Genomic DNA, 15,115 nt, shown 5'->3' with positions numbered 1-15,115 from the left:
GCGCGCCGCAGACTCCAGAGAGGAGGACATGGAGGAATGCCACAGAGAGATCTTGGAACTTAGGGATCGTAATGCTGACCTCAACCTGCACCTGGAGGACTTGGAAAATAGGTAACGCAGATCAAACATCGGAATTAAAGGGGTGCCTTTGCAAGCAGATGCAGGTCACCTGGAGGACTACGTTCTGCGCCTCTTCCGACACATAGTCCTGGCCTTGGATGGGAAGGAACTCCTTCTAGACAGGACGCATAGGGTGGGTCGCCCCTCTGCCTCACCAGGTGCGCCGCAAAACATCCTGACATATCTTCACAACTATAAACAAAAAGAGCTTACTATGGAAGCAGTGCGGGACCAGCCACATGTCCTCTTTGAGGGCACTAAAGTTCGCTTGTACCAGGACTTGTCGGTCATTACACTCCAGAGACGACGGGCAATGAGGCCTGTGACAGCTTTTCTGAGGGACAAAGGAGTGCGGTACAGGTGGGGCCATCCATTCAGGCTGGTCTGGCAGGGAGAGACACAAGTGACACACACACCCTTGGAGGCAGCGGGCATTCTGGAAATAGAACTCGATCAGGACTCTTTCCCCCCCAACGATCAAGCACGCAACTATCGGCTCCGGAGTCACGAAGACGACGACACCTTAGGAACCTTCCTTTGTCCCAAAATACAAGGCCCACGAACACCAAAAGCATCAAGCAACGCTCAGCTTTGTTGCAACAGCTTTCTGAGCACCACCAATCTCCGGAACGGGACGAAGAATAATGGTGCACCGCTCAGACGTCAACATCAGTGGAAGGGGGCGGGTGGCTTCTCCCAGGGCCTACGTGTATTTTCACCATATCTGACCAGTTGCGGCGGGGGCCGTGAACCCCTATCCCGCTTCACACCACCCGCGGACGACCAACGACATGGATCCTCACTACAAAATTGCAAGTTGGACACCAATTGGTGATTTTGTTTTACTTCCTATTCTTGTTGTCATGTTCACTAAATGTTCTGTGCTCTAAACTTAATCAGACTAGCACACTTCATACACAGGTTGGGGGTGGGGGCAATGAAGGAGTTGCTGGGGGCTCTCATAGCGCTCTACCCTCTATGAACCATGGTGCGAGTAATTAGCTTGAATGTAAGGGGTCTCAATTCACCAGCCAAAAGAATAGCAATCCTTAATCAGCTTAGGGCGGCCCAAAGTGATCTATGTCTCCTAGAGGAGACACACCTTTTGAAACAAGATTGCCACAGGATGTGGTCGAGATGGTTTGATCGTCGGTACTGGTCCCCTGGCCAAGGAAAAAAAGGCAGGAGTTGCGATCCTGGTGGCCAAGCACTTCCAAGGGAAATTACGGGGCGATTATTGTCCCTGAGGGTATCTCTTGCTCAGCATTCACTCACTATAGCTTCCATCTATGCCCCCAATGAATGGCAGGAACCTTTTATCCGTCAAGCGCTAGGTGAGGGACTTGCTTGCCCACACTCCAACTTGGTAATAGGGGGTGATTTTAATCTGGTTATGGACGCCACCATAGATAGGTCTCCTCCACGTCCAGGGCCCACAAGGATGTTTTCTCCACAAGGGGTGAGCTGGCTTGCAGAGGTAGGACTTACCGATATTTGGCGGCCACTAAATCTGAGTTCCCGGTCTTATTCCTTCTTTTCTGCTGCCCACCAATCTCATGCTAGAATTGACTATTTCTTGGTCTCAGCTCCTTTATGCCCAAGAGTAGTCCAGGCCACGATTGAGGTGGCAGCTGTATCTGACCATGCCCCGGTCCAGTTAGACTTACGCCTCCCGACAACACATCAGAACAACAAAACGTGGCATCTTAATCCTAAACTGTTATCTTATGATACCACGGTAGAGGAAGTGGAGAAGGCCATAGTAGACTACTACCTATCTGTCAACAACAGACCAGAAACCGTGGAACGATGCTTTGGGAGGCTCTCAAGGCAGTCGTTAGAGGAACATATATCTCAATAGTGCCAAACTTAATATTGAACGAGCTTCCAAGCGCACTGCCCTAGAAGCTAGTGTCAAAGAGCTAGAAGACGAGCATAGACCGGTAGGCTCACATAAAAATAGACGGCAACTAAATATAGCGCGGAAACAGATTTGAGCGCTGGATATGGACACAGCTGCGTATGCTTTGCTGCGAACACAACAGAAGTATTATGTGGGGGGAAACAAGGTGGGAAAGCTGCTGGCACACAGATTGAGGGCACAGGTGCATGCTAGGCATGCACAGGGCATCATAGATGGCAGCAGACGCCATCTTGCGAGAGATGAGGATTTGGAGGCAGAGTTTGGCCGCTTTCATGCACAATTATACAAGGCGGAAGGAACACACCCAGACATTTACTCAACGTACATCGCGCAGGCCCCAATAACAAAGCTGCTGACCCCCCACGCTGAGCAGTTGGAGAATGACATAACTGAAAGGGAGGTACTGGATGCAATAGGTTCATAGCTGCCTTTTACAAGCAGTATGCGTCGCTTTTATACCCAATTCTAGTTCGTCTATATAACTCATTTAGTGACTCAGGGGAGCTCACGGAATCAATACACATGGCAATAATCATGGTGCTACCTAAGCAAGGAGATAGATCCCCAGCACTGCTCATCATATCGCCTCATATCACTCCTGAACGTAGATGCCAAGATTTGTACGGGGATTTTAGCAGGTAGATTGGGTAGACATATGCCGGGGTTGATAGAGCCTGATCAATCTGGCTTTGTACTGGGTGGCACCTGCGGTGATAATACTAAACGGCTTTTTCACCTACTGGACAAGACTAGGTGTTCACAAGTTCCGACGCTATTTTTGTCAATAGACGCTTAAAAGCCCTTTGACCGCATGCATTGGCCTTTCTTGCATAAGGTACTGGAGATGGTGGGCTTTGGACCCAGGTTCTGGCGATGGGTCGGGGCTGGCTATGCGGATCCAAAAGTGTGGGTCCGGGTGAATAATACTCAGTCTCTGATCTTTCCGGTCTCAAGAGGGACCCGCCAAGGCTGCCCTCTTTCACCACTTTAATTTGCGCTCTATATGGAGCCGCTGGTGGAGCGCATCCGACACCATCCACAGATAGAGGGAGCCTGGATGGGAGGCCAATCCCATAAAATAGCTCTATATGCTGATGACGTCTTATTGACCATGACCAACCCGCGTCACTCACTGCCTCCTCTCTTAGAGGAACTTGCACGGTTCGGGGAGGTCTCCGGTTTTAAAGTAAATACACCCAAGACACAAGCTCTGAATATCACCATTCCTCATGAGGAACAAATCCGCTTGAACTCAGAGTTCCCCTTTCACTGGACACAGCAAGGTATCCAATACCAGGCATTCAAAAACTACACGGACATGTTGCATACAGTGAGATCGCTTATTTAATCGTGGCGGGAGGGTCCCCTTTCCTGGGTGGGACGCATTGCGGCGGTAAAAATAACCCTGCTGCCGAAAATCCTCTACCTTATGCAGGTGATGCCGTTGCGCCCCCCGCACCCATTCTGAAGAAGTTACAGGTTGCTCTTGAAGCCTACATATGGGCTGGTAAACCGGCTCGGATGGCAAAAGGGCGAACATATCTGCCACTTGCCAAGGGGGGACTGGGAATACCAAATCTGGCAAAATATTATCAGGCTGCTCAGTTACGTTATATAGTCAAATTCCAGCGCCTGATGACCAAAAAACACCGGTGCTTCCTGGATCAAGCGGTCGTGGGAATCCATATTTGGAAGATCCCGTGGTTACAGTGGAAGCATCGCCCGCCAGGCATATACATCTCGCCAGTGGTCAGAGTAACTGTTGGGGTCTGGGACAAGGTATACTCTACTCATCAGCTATCCATGCGTATCTCTCCACTTACACCAATCATAGAAAATCCAGATTTCCCTCAGGCTATGCAAAAGAAAGCGTTCGCACGTTGGCAGGAGGCGCAGTGCAACAGGATTGGGGACCTATTTGATGTGCGGGGCTTGTTGGACTTTGATGCCCTCCAACAAGACTTTGGGCTCCCGGACTCGGAGTACTGGCATTATCTAGCGGTCCGACACTGGGTGTCTCTTCCTGGAATCAAGCCACATGCTAGTAGAAGACTAACGTTGTTTGAACGCTGGCTCTTATCTTGGAAAGATGATTCCCGCATTTTGTCAGACATATATTCCGTGTTAAATACTCAGATTTCACCTCTACAGACTCCAGCTAGGAAGAGATGGGAGCGGGAATGCGAACGTAGTTTTACAGATAAGGAATGGTTACATACATTGCACCGAGCATGCACCTCCGCCACTAGCGCTGCGAGCAAAGAAACACTATTAAAGTTAGCACACTACTGGTATTATACCCCGGCCCGCCTGGCTCGATGGCAGAGGGGAAGGTGGACACTTGTTGGAAACACTGAGCTCACTCTGGCACACTCACCCATTTACTGTGGCACTGCCCCAAACTTCATAGGTATTGGAAGAAGGTCCTGGCCGACATTGACAAGATGTTCAATACCGAAATACCCCGCTTTCCAGGGTATGTATTGTTGGGGTTGACCTATGTTCAAACGTGTCCACTACTCTCTGAAAGGGGTAAGGCCATCACATTAGCGCTGTGTGCAGCGAAGCAACTCCTGCTATCAAGGTGGGGTACAGATGCAGTCCAGACCCACACGAACTGGCTTCATAAGCTTTGGGATTTACTGGGGATGGAGAAATTGACAGCCACCATTAGCCACACTTTACCAAAGTTCGAAAAAAGATGGGGAACATGCATTGCACACCTTTTGGGAGAATTTCAACAACTCACATGCCCGATATATTTACGCATACTTCAGTTTACACCCTCCACCCCCTCAGTGGACCCAGGGGAAAAGAAGGAGTGATGTCTACAACATTAGCGGCAAGAGCACATATTGTTTCTTTATCCACTGTTTGCTGTTGATTTGGATTATGTTTTCCCATTCACCCCTACCCTCTCTTCCCCTCCTGGCCTCATAACTTCCACGCCAGCCAATGGATGTAGGCGCAGGGTGATGTAAATTGAATCAATATCTAAATGCTTATTCCTCGCCGGCCGATGTATGTTGGCGACAGCTGTTGTTCCCTATCCTTCCCTTTATGAAATGAATAAAAATGTTACGATCCTAAAGCTGGCCCCAAGTATAAATAGACCCTCAGACCCAACTCCTCAGTACACCTCTGGACCTGTGGAAGACTCAGAAGGACTGATATGCTGCCAGAAGGACTGCTACTCTGTCGTCTGAGAGAAGAGGACTGGACCTGCATCATGGACCCATGACCATCAGATGACTACGAGGGCTAGTTGGCAGACTCCAGATCAGAGCATGAGGGACAGAAAAGGCTCAAGCCACATTAAAGCCAGCCCCTGGACTCTGTCGACTGTGAGTCTTTCCTTACTGTGAGTCGTTCCCCCCCCATGTCATGCCACCCCAGTCCTGCACCCTTGGAAGTGGGCCCGAAGGTGCTCTGCCAGCACAGCTGTGGTCTTTGGGAAGAACCGACGTAGCGCAATGCATCTCCTCGCAGCTCTGCATTGGAACCGCCGCTGCGCGTCTCTTCCTCAACACAGGCCATCTCTTCGCAGCTCCTCAGAACCGCCTCCGAGCAAAGCATCTTCCACTTCAGACTTCCGTCGCAAGCCTCTCGTCAACAGGATCCTCAACAATGATGCAGGACTGTGCAGCGCAGCCTCGACGGACCTGCTGCTTCACAACGCATCCTTGACACGGGATCTCACAACGCTCCGCCACTAGGATTTAAGGTACTTTGTTCAGTGGTCCTAGCTTGGAAATTGTATCCCTCTGGCGCGCCATCGCAGTCGGCCTGTACCGGTCCAGCGCAACCAGATAACCACAGTTGGCACTTTGAGCTGTTAGGCACATTTTTCACTTACGTCTTTAAAATTGCACATCTCCGGTGCTACTAGTCAGATTTTTTGTCATTTTGGTGTCAAATAATGTATTCAATTTTTCTCCCCAATTTTCTAAATTGGCGTGGGTTTTGCTTGTGTTGTGTTTTCATTTTATTACTGTTTGTGTGCTGCATAAATACTTTACACATTGCCTCTAAATTAAGACAGACTGCTTTGTGCCAAGCTACCAGAGGATTAGTCACAAGTTAATTTGAGGTTTTCTTGTGACTTAACCCCAACAGAAATTGTAGTTGCAGGTTGATTTCACCAGGAATATGAGGAGATGCGTCTGGACTCTAGCTGATTAATAGCAGATTTCCTCTGGAAGAACTGTTGGGGTCGATTCTGAGATTCCAGTTGCAACTACTTCTGGTGCCACGGCTCCTTAAAGCATCCATCTATGCCAGCTCTGAACCCATTTTATCACTATCAATGGTGTGCTTCGCAATTTTGGGACCTGCACAGAGTCCTATATTTTTGTAGGCCTTAGTTTGAGGAAACTGTTGTGCTTCATTGTTCAAGGGTAGGAACTGACACAACAGTGTTCCCATTTCCCATACTACAGATCACTTTGGTTGTCATCCTACCCGCTCTTCCATCTTGCTTCCCACAAATTCGCTACGGTACTAGGTTTTCGTTCCGGCTCCCTGTTAAGATGCACATAGGTACACACATAGTTTTAGCTTCAAGTGAATTTATTGAAGTAAATTACATGTATTTGCACCCCACTAGGTGCATGTTGACACCAGCTGTGCCCTAGTTCTTGCTATTGGTGCAATCCACTGCACACCAGGGTCAAACATTACCTCACAGACAGCAAACACTAGACACACAGCATACAAGACAGGACGTAACACACCACCTATTTCCAACAAGGACATTTAGGCATCCTCCGCATCACACATAAAAAACAGACCACAGTACAAAATATACACCGGCACCCAACCTGCCCATGACTTATACATACCCTGGGGGAAAAAAACATACAACACACATGCACAAACAAATCTGCAACACAATGTAGGCAAAACAATCAACATGGGACTACATAGCTTGCCCATGAACTTCACACACTCTGCATGCGACCCATAGCCTACCCATTAGTTACACACAGTCCAAATCATGAACTTGACCCATAGCCTGCCCAGGATTTACATGCAACCTGGTGCAATGCATGCAACACTCAGTATGCCTATGACTTAAATAACCCCAAAATGCAACATGTGTGACCATCATCGCTGAACTTAAGATGTACTGAAGTCCACACGTAGTTGTAGCTACGAAGTATGTTGACACCAGCTCTGCCCTAACCCTTCTGAGCTCTTCCAGCTGATTGGTGGAAATCACTGTACACCGGGGTTTAGCACATCACACACACTTTATTCACAGACAGCAGACACTAAGTATACAGAACAGGGTGCAACACACTCTCTCCAAAGGAAATGCAACCAACAGCCTCGTCAGGTTTTCTTTGGGATTAAGCTCGAGGCACAGCGGCTGCAGATTCTCCAGCTGAAGCAGGAGCCACCGTTATGTACTGGATCCAGCTATATGTCGCCGATGGGTTCTCTTCTTGAAATAAGACATGATAAAAGATAACCTAGTAGAGGTTTTTCACCACCATTCCAAACTTAAAAAGTGGAATGGAAAAAAGACCATGGTGGAAGTGGGGGAATAAGAGGCCCTCCTTGATAAGAGTTCAAGGCTGAGTAGAATTCGGTTATAGATTAAACAATGGTATGTGAGGAGACTAGGGGAACCTTAGGGAGTTAGTAGAGGTGTACAAATCCCATTTTTGCTTCTGTAGTTTGTATATACTGATTCCGAAAACAATCTGCTATTTTGGATCCAAACTCAGAGACAGGAAAACTAGCACTCCAGCTCAAAGGCATGGACACTGCAGGATTTCCTCATATGAGAAAGTACACACCACCTTCTTGAGCTTCAAATCAGTCCAGGAATGTGGAGCGCTTCTAACAAAGTGACTGTCCACCCTGGAGCCCATCACCTGTAACACAAGGGACCAATTTTGATTTCTCCAAGGCTAAAAACAGTCAAATCATTTTACTCAATCTGATTAGCTGTATCTTATGACCATAAAAACACAGTGGTATTTTACTCAACACAAACATCTACATTATAACCAATCAGTGCTACTCTGCAACCAACACTTTGAATAGCCAGAAGATGTCCAATCAGACTTGTTGAAGTTCCCCCGCCTTCCTGAGGTCTAGAAAGGCAAATAGAGCAACAGGCAACGCCTCTTATGCAGACACAGTGATGGCTAACTCCTGCTGTTACGAAATCGAAGTGAGACAAATACTTGAAATTACAATTACTGTGGAGTGCTGAAAGCTGTAGATTGCAACCATTCACAATTTTTAGGTCTCGCCTATGCAGCGCATGCGCGCTGCTTAGGAGGGGACCTTTTGGAATCGATCAACATTTTGGCCCAGAAAATGCACGTTTTGCATTGCTTTCTATTGCAACGCGTGCACGTTCGGCGTTTCCCTTGCGGGAGCTTGCTTTGGCACCATCTGTTTGTAATTATGTTCAAAACAGATGGTGCCCCTGCTCGCTCCTGCAAGGGAAACGCTATGTGTGTCTGAGATGCAGGCCGTGTCAGTTGCCTTTCAATTCGATGGCACGTCGCATGCCGCACCTCTACCCCATTCTGCCGTTTTGGTCTTTGCCCCTCCTGTGCTGTGATTGGCTCTGTATATTTTTAATGTTTTATTTTGTTTTGTGCTCTTCCGCACTATATTAACTTATATTTTCAGCTGGCTAAAAGAGATATCGCTAAATGGCGGAGGTTATCCTTTCCTCCTCTGATAGCTTCCTGGAAGCAGTAATACAATACAAAATCCGAAGCATTATATTTTATAGTGCACGGACACGCTTGACTAGGACGAATGAGTATATGAGGATGCAAACGGAAATTAATTTCAGTGTTTGATGGGCCGATTAAGTTTCTTTTCTCAGCAAGAATCAAATGCCTTTAGAAACAATACTTTGAATAAATATGTTAGAACTGAGAACCCGGATAATATTCGGCCTCTTTCTGTTCTCCCATGTGCCCCCTTCAAGATTCTCCTCTCCTTCCGCATTCTGCCAGCACCCTCCTACCCAAGTCGTCCACCACATCCACCACCACGTCCACCACTTCCACCATCACCACGTCCACCACCACCACGTCCACCACCACCACGTCCACCACCACGTCCACCACCACTAACACGTCCACCACTACCACCACCACGTCCATCACCACCAGGTCCACCACGTCGTCCACCACCACCACCACGTCCACCACCACCACCACGTCTACCACGACGTCCTCCACCACCACCACATCCACCACCAACACGTCCACAACGTCCACCACCACCACGTCCACCACCTCCACCACCTCCACCACCTCCACCACCACCACATCCACCACCACCACATCCACCACCACGTCCACCACCACCACATCCACCACCACCACATCCACCACCACGTCCACCACCACATCCACCACCACGTCCACCACCAACACGTCCACCACCACCACATCCATGTCCACCACCACCACGTCTACCACCACCACGTCCACCACCACATCCACCACCACCACGTCCACCACCACCACGTCCACCACCCCCACATACACCACCACCACATCTACCACCACCACGCCCACCGCCACCACGTCCAACACGTCCACCACCAACACGCCCACCGCCACCACCACCACGTCCACCACCACCACAGCCACCACCACCATGTCCACCACCACCACGTCCACCACCACCACGTCCACCACCAACACGTCCACCACCAACACGTCCACCACCAACACGTCCACCACCAACACGTCCACCACCAACACATCCACCACCAACACGTCCACCACCAACACGTCCACCACCACCATGTCCACCACCACCACATCCTCCACGTCCACCACCGCGTCAACAACCACCACCACGTCCACGACCACCTCCACCACGTCCACCACCACATCCACAACCACCACATCCACCACCACGTCCATCACCACCACGTCCACCACCACCACCACGTCCACCACCACATCCACCACCACCACGTCCACCACTACCACCACCTCCACCACCACCTCCACCACCACCTCCACCTCCACCACCACCTCCACCACCACCTCCACCTCCACCACCACCTCCACCACCACCTCCACTACGTCCACCACGTCCACCACCACCACCCGTGACAGGTAAAGTGTCACTGGAGGGCAGGGGTAATAGGAGTGTCAACCCCGGCTGTACATGGGACATTTAAGGATGTATTGGGTGCGAGAAGACGGGAATAGGGGCTAGAAGTATTACACCAGACCCAACATTTTTAAGAGGCGCTGTGTCACAGGGGCTCCTGTAAAAGCACTCACAGCATCTCTACCTCACAGTGGCATACCTGCACGAGCCACTCACTCAAAACAAGCATTGGCATAGCCAATAGGTCTCGCCTTTGGGACCTTATAAGTGTTTAGCCAATCAACACTTGATGTTGTTGCACCAAGGATATTGTGCTGGATAACTAAACACTTATAAGATCCCAAAGGCGAGACCTATTGTCTATGCCAATGCTTGTTTAGTCTAGAGGTATATATGAAAGAAAGAGGCTAAGAGTGGACACATATAGCCCCCCACTTACACATCTACAGGAGTGATAGGAAAGAAAGATCCGAGTGAACGAGAAGTGGGAATATCCCTCCACAGAAAAAAGAATAAAAATTACAAAAAAGATCTGACAAAAAACATTTTTAAAAGTTTTACAAAAAATAAGGGAGAAACGTATTAAAAAAATAGGGGTTTCGAGCAAATTGATTAAAAATAAATAAATACATTTCTTTAAGTGCATATCAGAGATGGGTATCATGTTTTCTGAGGGGCGCTTGATTTTTCTTCTGCTTGCAAAGTTCCAGCCAGACTTGCTACTCAAAGGAGCATGCGTTACATGCTTTCCACAGTGCCCGACTCGCCCAGCGTCTTAATTTCCAGTCACATAAGTACTTGAAGTAACTTATGGCACATCGATCAGTTCCTTCTTTCTTGAATGAAGTGACTGTTTCTTGAACATCGAACCTTCAGGTCAAGACTACATCCTCCTTCGGTACCTTCTAACTCCCTCACATCATAAGGCGGAAATCCTAATTATTTTTATTTTCATCATTTAGTCTGATACCTTTCCTGCATGGTTTCTGGATTTCTTTGCAACTTGGAGTAGTGCTCTGGTCTGGTATTTCAAACTACATACAGTGATTTTGAGAAGTTCCGTAGACCACGGGATGTCAGTGACTAGGTGGTAGGGGCCTGGACTGTGGCTGGACTAGAAAAGGTGCACAAGCATATCAACTAGAAGTAAGAGGGTCTGAATACCCATGACCTTCCTCTATTTAAAGATAGAACTCAGACTCGCGCAATCTATACCTCAGTTGCATAAGCAAAAGGCTGCTAGCTGTGCTCCAGGCATACAAGTTACTCTATCTCTAGTTCAGCATTTGCATGCAGCAGGAAAGAAAACAAAAAGGCAGCACTGAAACGGTTTGGTCTATAAATTGCTTAGAGTCCAACAGCAAGGCAGATTCACTGCAACATGTAAGCATTACACACCAAATATAACACAACTGTGCACTGTGGCTACTTCAAGAGATTGATTGTGTTACCTTTAATCGCCAGAACGTGGTATCCAAGCCAGAGCCAAGGTTAATGATTTGACTGTTGCCCTTTGTATGCCGGAGGAAGGCACTCACCAGATGATGGACTCCTTGCACGCGAGCGTAATAGCCTTTTAAATGAATAAAGCAGAATACAACTTTAGTGATCCAGAAACCACAGGGGAGAAACCAACAAAGATTTCAGCAGGCTCAAAACCAAGAAGTGCAATAAAGAGAAAACAAGGGATCTAGCCTTGTGCCTCCATGCACAAGGCTCTGGAAAAACTCCCTTCCACACTCTAGACTTTCATCTTCACTCTTGCAATCCAGAAGTATGCTCAAGACCCATGTGTTCATCAAGCAGCCCATCGACCCTCGATACAGATCATATGAGCTCTTCCAGACAGTGGCACAACATGAATGATAATTATAGTGTTTTTAGCTACCACTTTATCCCACAATTTTCATTTCAAAGCCCTGTAAATTACAGGTTTTGCTATAACCCATTTCAATGGTGCTCAGATTACTGACATCTGAAGTATGGAAGACTAAGTAAGCCTCACCTGGGACTCGAGCTTGTGACCTGAAGATCACAGGTGATGTCAGCAGTGAATATTTAAATCACAGAACTGAGTACTGCTGACTCCTACTGGGTGCCCTCTCAACCACACTATTGAGCACATCTTAAAGTGCTCCCCACTAACATCTAATGTAGTGTCTTTGTCCATCTTATTGCTGTACAAAGCCCTGTTGTTCCGCATCCAGGGATGCACTTTGCAAAACCCAATACATACAGTGCATACATGCATATGAGAATATCATTAAAAAAGGAAAGACTAAACAGTCAAAGAATTCTATAATGTTGTATGCTGAAAGGTGCATCCTGGAAGGGGCAGGGTTGCTCCACTCTTTTTTAATAGCCTCCAGCATGCATGCCTGATATGGATAAATCTAGAGGCTGCACTCACTGATGCCATATAGAACAGTTTTGGCAATTTAGTTAAGAGACAGACGATTCTGTGAGTTCTTATGACATCTTAATTAATAACAACCTGGCTTTAGAAGACACACCTTATTTAAAAACAGTTAGTTTAGGAACATTATATTGGGATAAAATGGGAACTTTATGTGGTGAATAAAAAAAGATTGGAAGCTAGTCATATCGCACAGCAACATGGATGTAAAATCTATATGGGTAGGAGTGACTGGGGATGTGGCTGGAGAGGAGGTTATGGAGAAAGTTTCAAGATGGCTCTAGAATGAAGACTTCCTTGGTAACCTTACTCTTTCGGGGCTCCTAGAAGCAACAGTTTAGCCCTAATTAGGGCTTTCACACTAGAGTAAATTTATTCTGCTTTTTAATAGCTCCTGTTCAGAAATATGACCAGTCCAAAGCGCCTACCAGTGGAGCTTTTTAAGACGTTTTACAGGTAATAGTCTGCTAATTTTATTTACTTGGGCCGCACCTCAGCACAGGCTTATTTCCCCCAAAGTTTGGCAGAGAAGGTAGCAAGACTCTACGCTTTGCTTTTGGCTGAGCGGGGAGCTTCTGGCTCACAGGATCAGAATCAGACAGGATTCTCTGATTAACGCATTTAAATGAAGAGATAGACAGACACCAGGTTCAAACTCTTGAGATTTTTATTTGTTTTCCTTGAATTTGGAATCCAATCAGGCTTCCAAATAAACTGAGCTAAATTTGTTCTTTTCCTTGTTCAGTGGTGGGCAGTTGGTTCTATGGCCGGTGTCCCATCCAGACCAGTAATGATGGGTTCAGATATCTGGGCAGAGAGATTTATGATACTAGGACACAATTTATAGACCAAACCGTTTCAGTGCTGCTTACTAGGTTTTAAAATGATGCGCAGCATTAAAGGTGGCTTCCGCTTCTATATTTCCCTGCCATGGTTTATGTACGAACCAATGATATCATACTTACAGTCTTAGGTTTGGGGCCGTTAACATTAAGAATTCAGTTCACCCTGAGCAGATATGAGCATGTAGAGAGAATCTCCCTAACTCATGGTAAAAATGACTCATTGCCTTTAATGTTAGACATTAGCCCAATCTGCTGGACAAACCCTGGCTTCTACTAGACAGGCTAGAAACAGGAGGCAGTGCGCAACTAAAATCGCTACAATGGGGGACAGGCAAAGGAGAGTTTACCTCAGTTCACACTAAGCCCTGGTGGGGGGTTACTGTCCTTGTTAGGAATAAAGGTAAGATGTCAAGAACGGCTCATCTGCGGTTGGTGAACTTTTGGAAGAAATCTCTTTGGAGGGATTCAAACAATCAGATGCCATAAATGTTATTCTAAAAAGGGGGAGGTGGTGGTTAGAGTTGAAAAAATACATTTCTGGACTTACAAACTGATAATGGTCAGGCTCGATAGCACAGATGTCGCTAGACAATTATGTGAAAATCACCTGAGTGGGGCTTTGACTCCCCCCCACATGTTGGGAGCCAGGAGTACATGTTTTGGTTGGCAGAAGTTGTATGCTTCCATAACAAAAAGTGCTTGCTGTCCACACAGCTGTAATAATTTTGTTTATTTATTCAGCCGCCTGAGCTAGAATGTTCTGGGACACCCACATGACATTGTAATGCTATTAAATTGTCTTAGATAAGTAGATTTTTTTTTCTATGGCAGCAGCACAGACAAGAGGGAGGCAGTCAATTACCTACAGGGATGTTTAGGTCTTGCTTGACAGTGCAACTGTCACCTGGCCTTTTAATCTGCACCAGTATTATTCTAGTTCTTTGTTCCACACAAATACATATCCATTTACATGCTATTTACTGTTAATGCTCCACATTACAATACAGCATTCCTTTAAAGCTAGACCTATTGGAAGTGCCAATGCTTGTTTTTACCTTCAAAAGGAGAAATAGTTTTGCAACATGTTCGGTGCACATAAAGTATCAGTTGGGTCAAGTTATCAGGCTATTCTTAAGAGGGAGACAGGATGCTCTTTAATTAAATTTCAGGGGGGGGGATATCCAAAACATACAAAACTCTCACATGCCGGACATATTACTTAAGCTTTAATAAGGACAGCACGCTTCTAGATGCAGAACGTGAGGAAGCACTTGCGCACCTTTGCAAGATGGCCATACAGTTAAGTCTTAGACTGATGCAGAGCAAAATCCTTCGTAGGGTGTGATGGACCAGATCCAGGATTTATGCCATGGAATAGGAACGTCCCCCAAATGATTAAGGTGTTGGCAAGAGGAAGGAACAGTGCAAGTCAGGAGCGAGTTCGTCATTTATTAATGCACCGATCATTTATGCTCAGTCATGGTAAACTACTGAAAAGATCTTGTAGCTATGTACTAACTAAACTCTGTCCGGTATATCCCAAATCGTTTCTTAAATTGTCCTGTGTATTGGGATTTTTGCTTTCGTCCATACGTGCTCAATGTATTGTACCATTTTTAGGTCTGGCTTAGAGAGAAACGTGAGTTGTCTTGACAGCCTCAGGTTTTCAAAACAAATCATAACAAAATACATTTGTACACA

General features: G+C 46.9%; 1 protein-coding gene across 1 annotated transcript in view; it reads right to left on the bottom strand.

The window, feature by feature from the left end:
• LCMT1 (leucine carboxyl methyltransferase 1) overlaps positions 1–15,115 on the bottom strand; it is a 188,533-nt gene that overhangs the window by 159,514 nt on the left and 13,904 nt on the right. The window contains exon 3 of the mRNA XM_085629455.1: positions 11,605–11,726. Coding sequence (XP_085485581.1) covers positions 11,605–11,726 — 122 coding nt within the window. The remainder of the gene's footprint in view (positions 1–11,604; positions 11,727–15,115) is intronic.

The sequence above is a fragment of the Triturus cristatus genome, chromosome 10, assembly GCF_964204655.1.
Source record: "Triturus cristatus chromosome 10, aTriCri1.1, whole genome shotgun sequence".
Taxonomy (NCBI): domain Eukaryota; kingdom Metazoa; phylum Chordata; class Amphibia; order Caudata; family Salamandridae; genus Triturus; species Triturus cristatus.
This window is presented reverse-complemented; position numbering and strand designations above follow the sequence as displayed.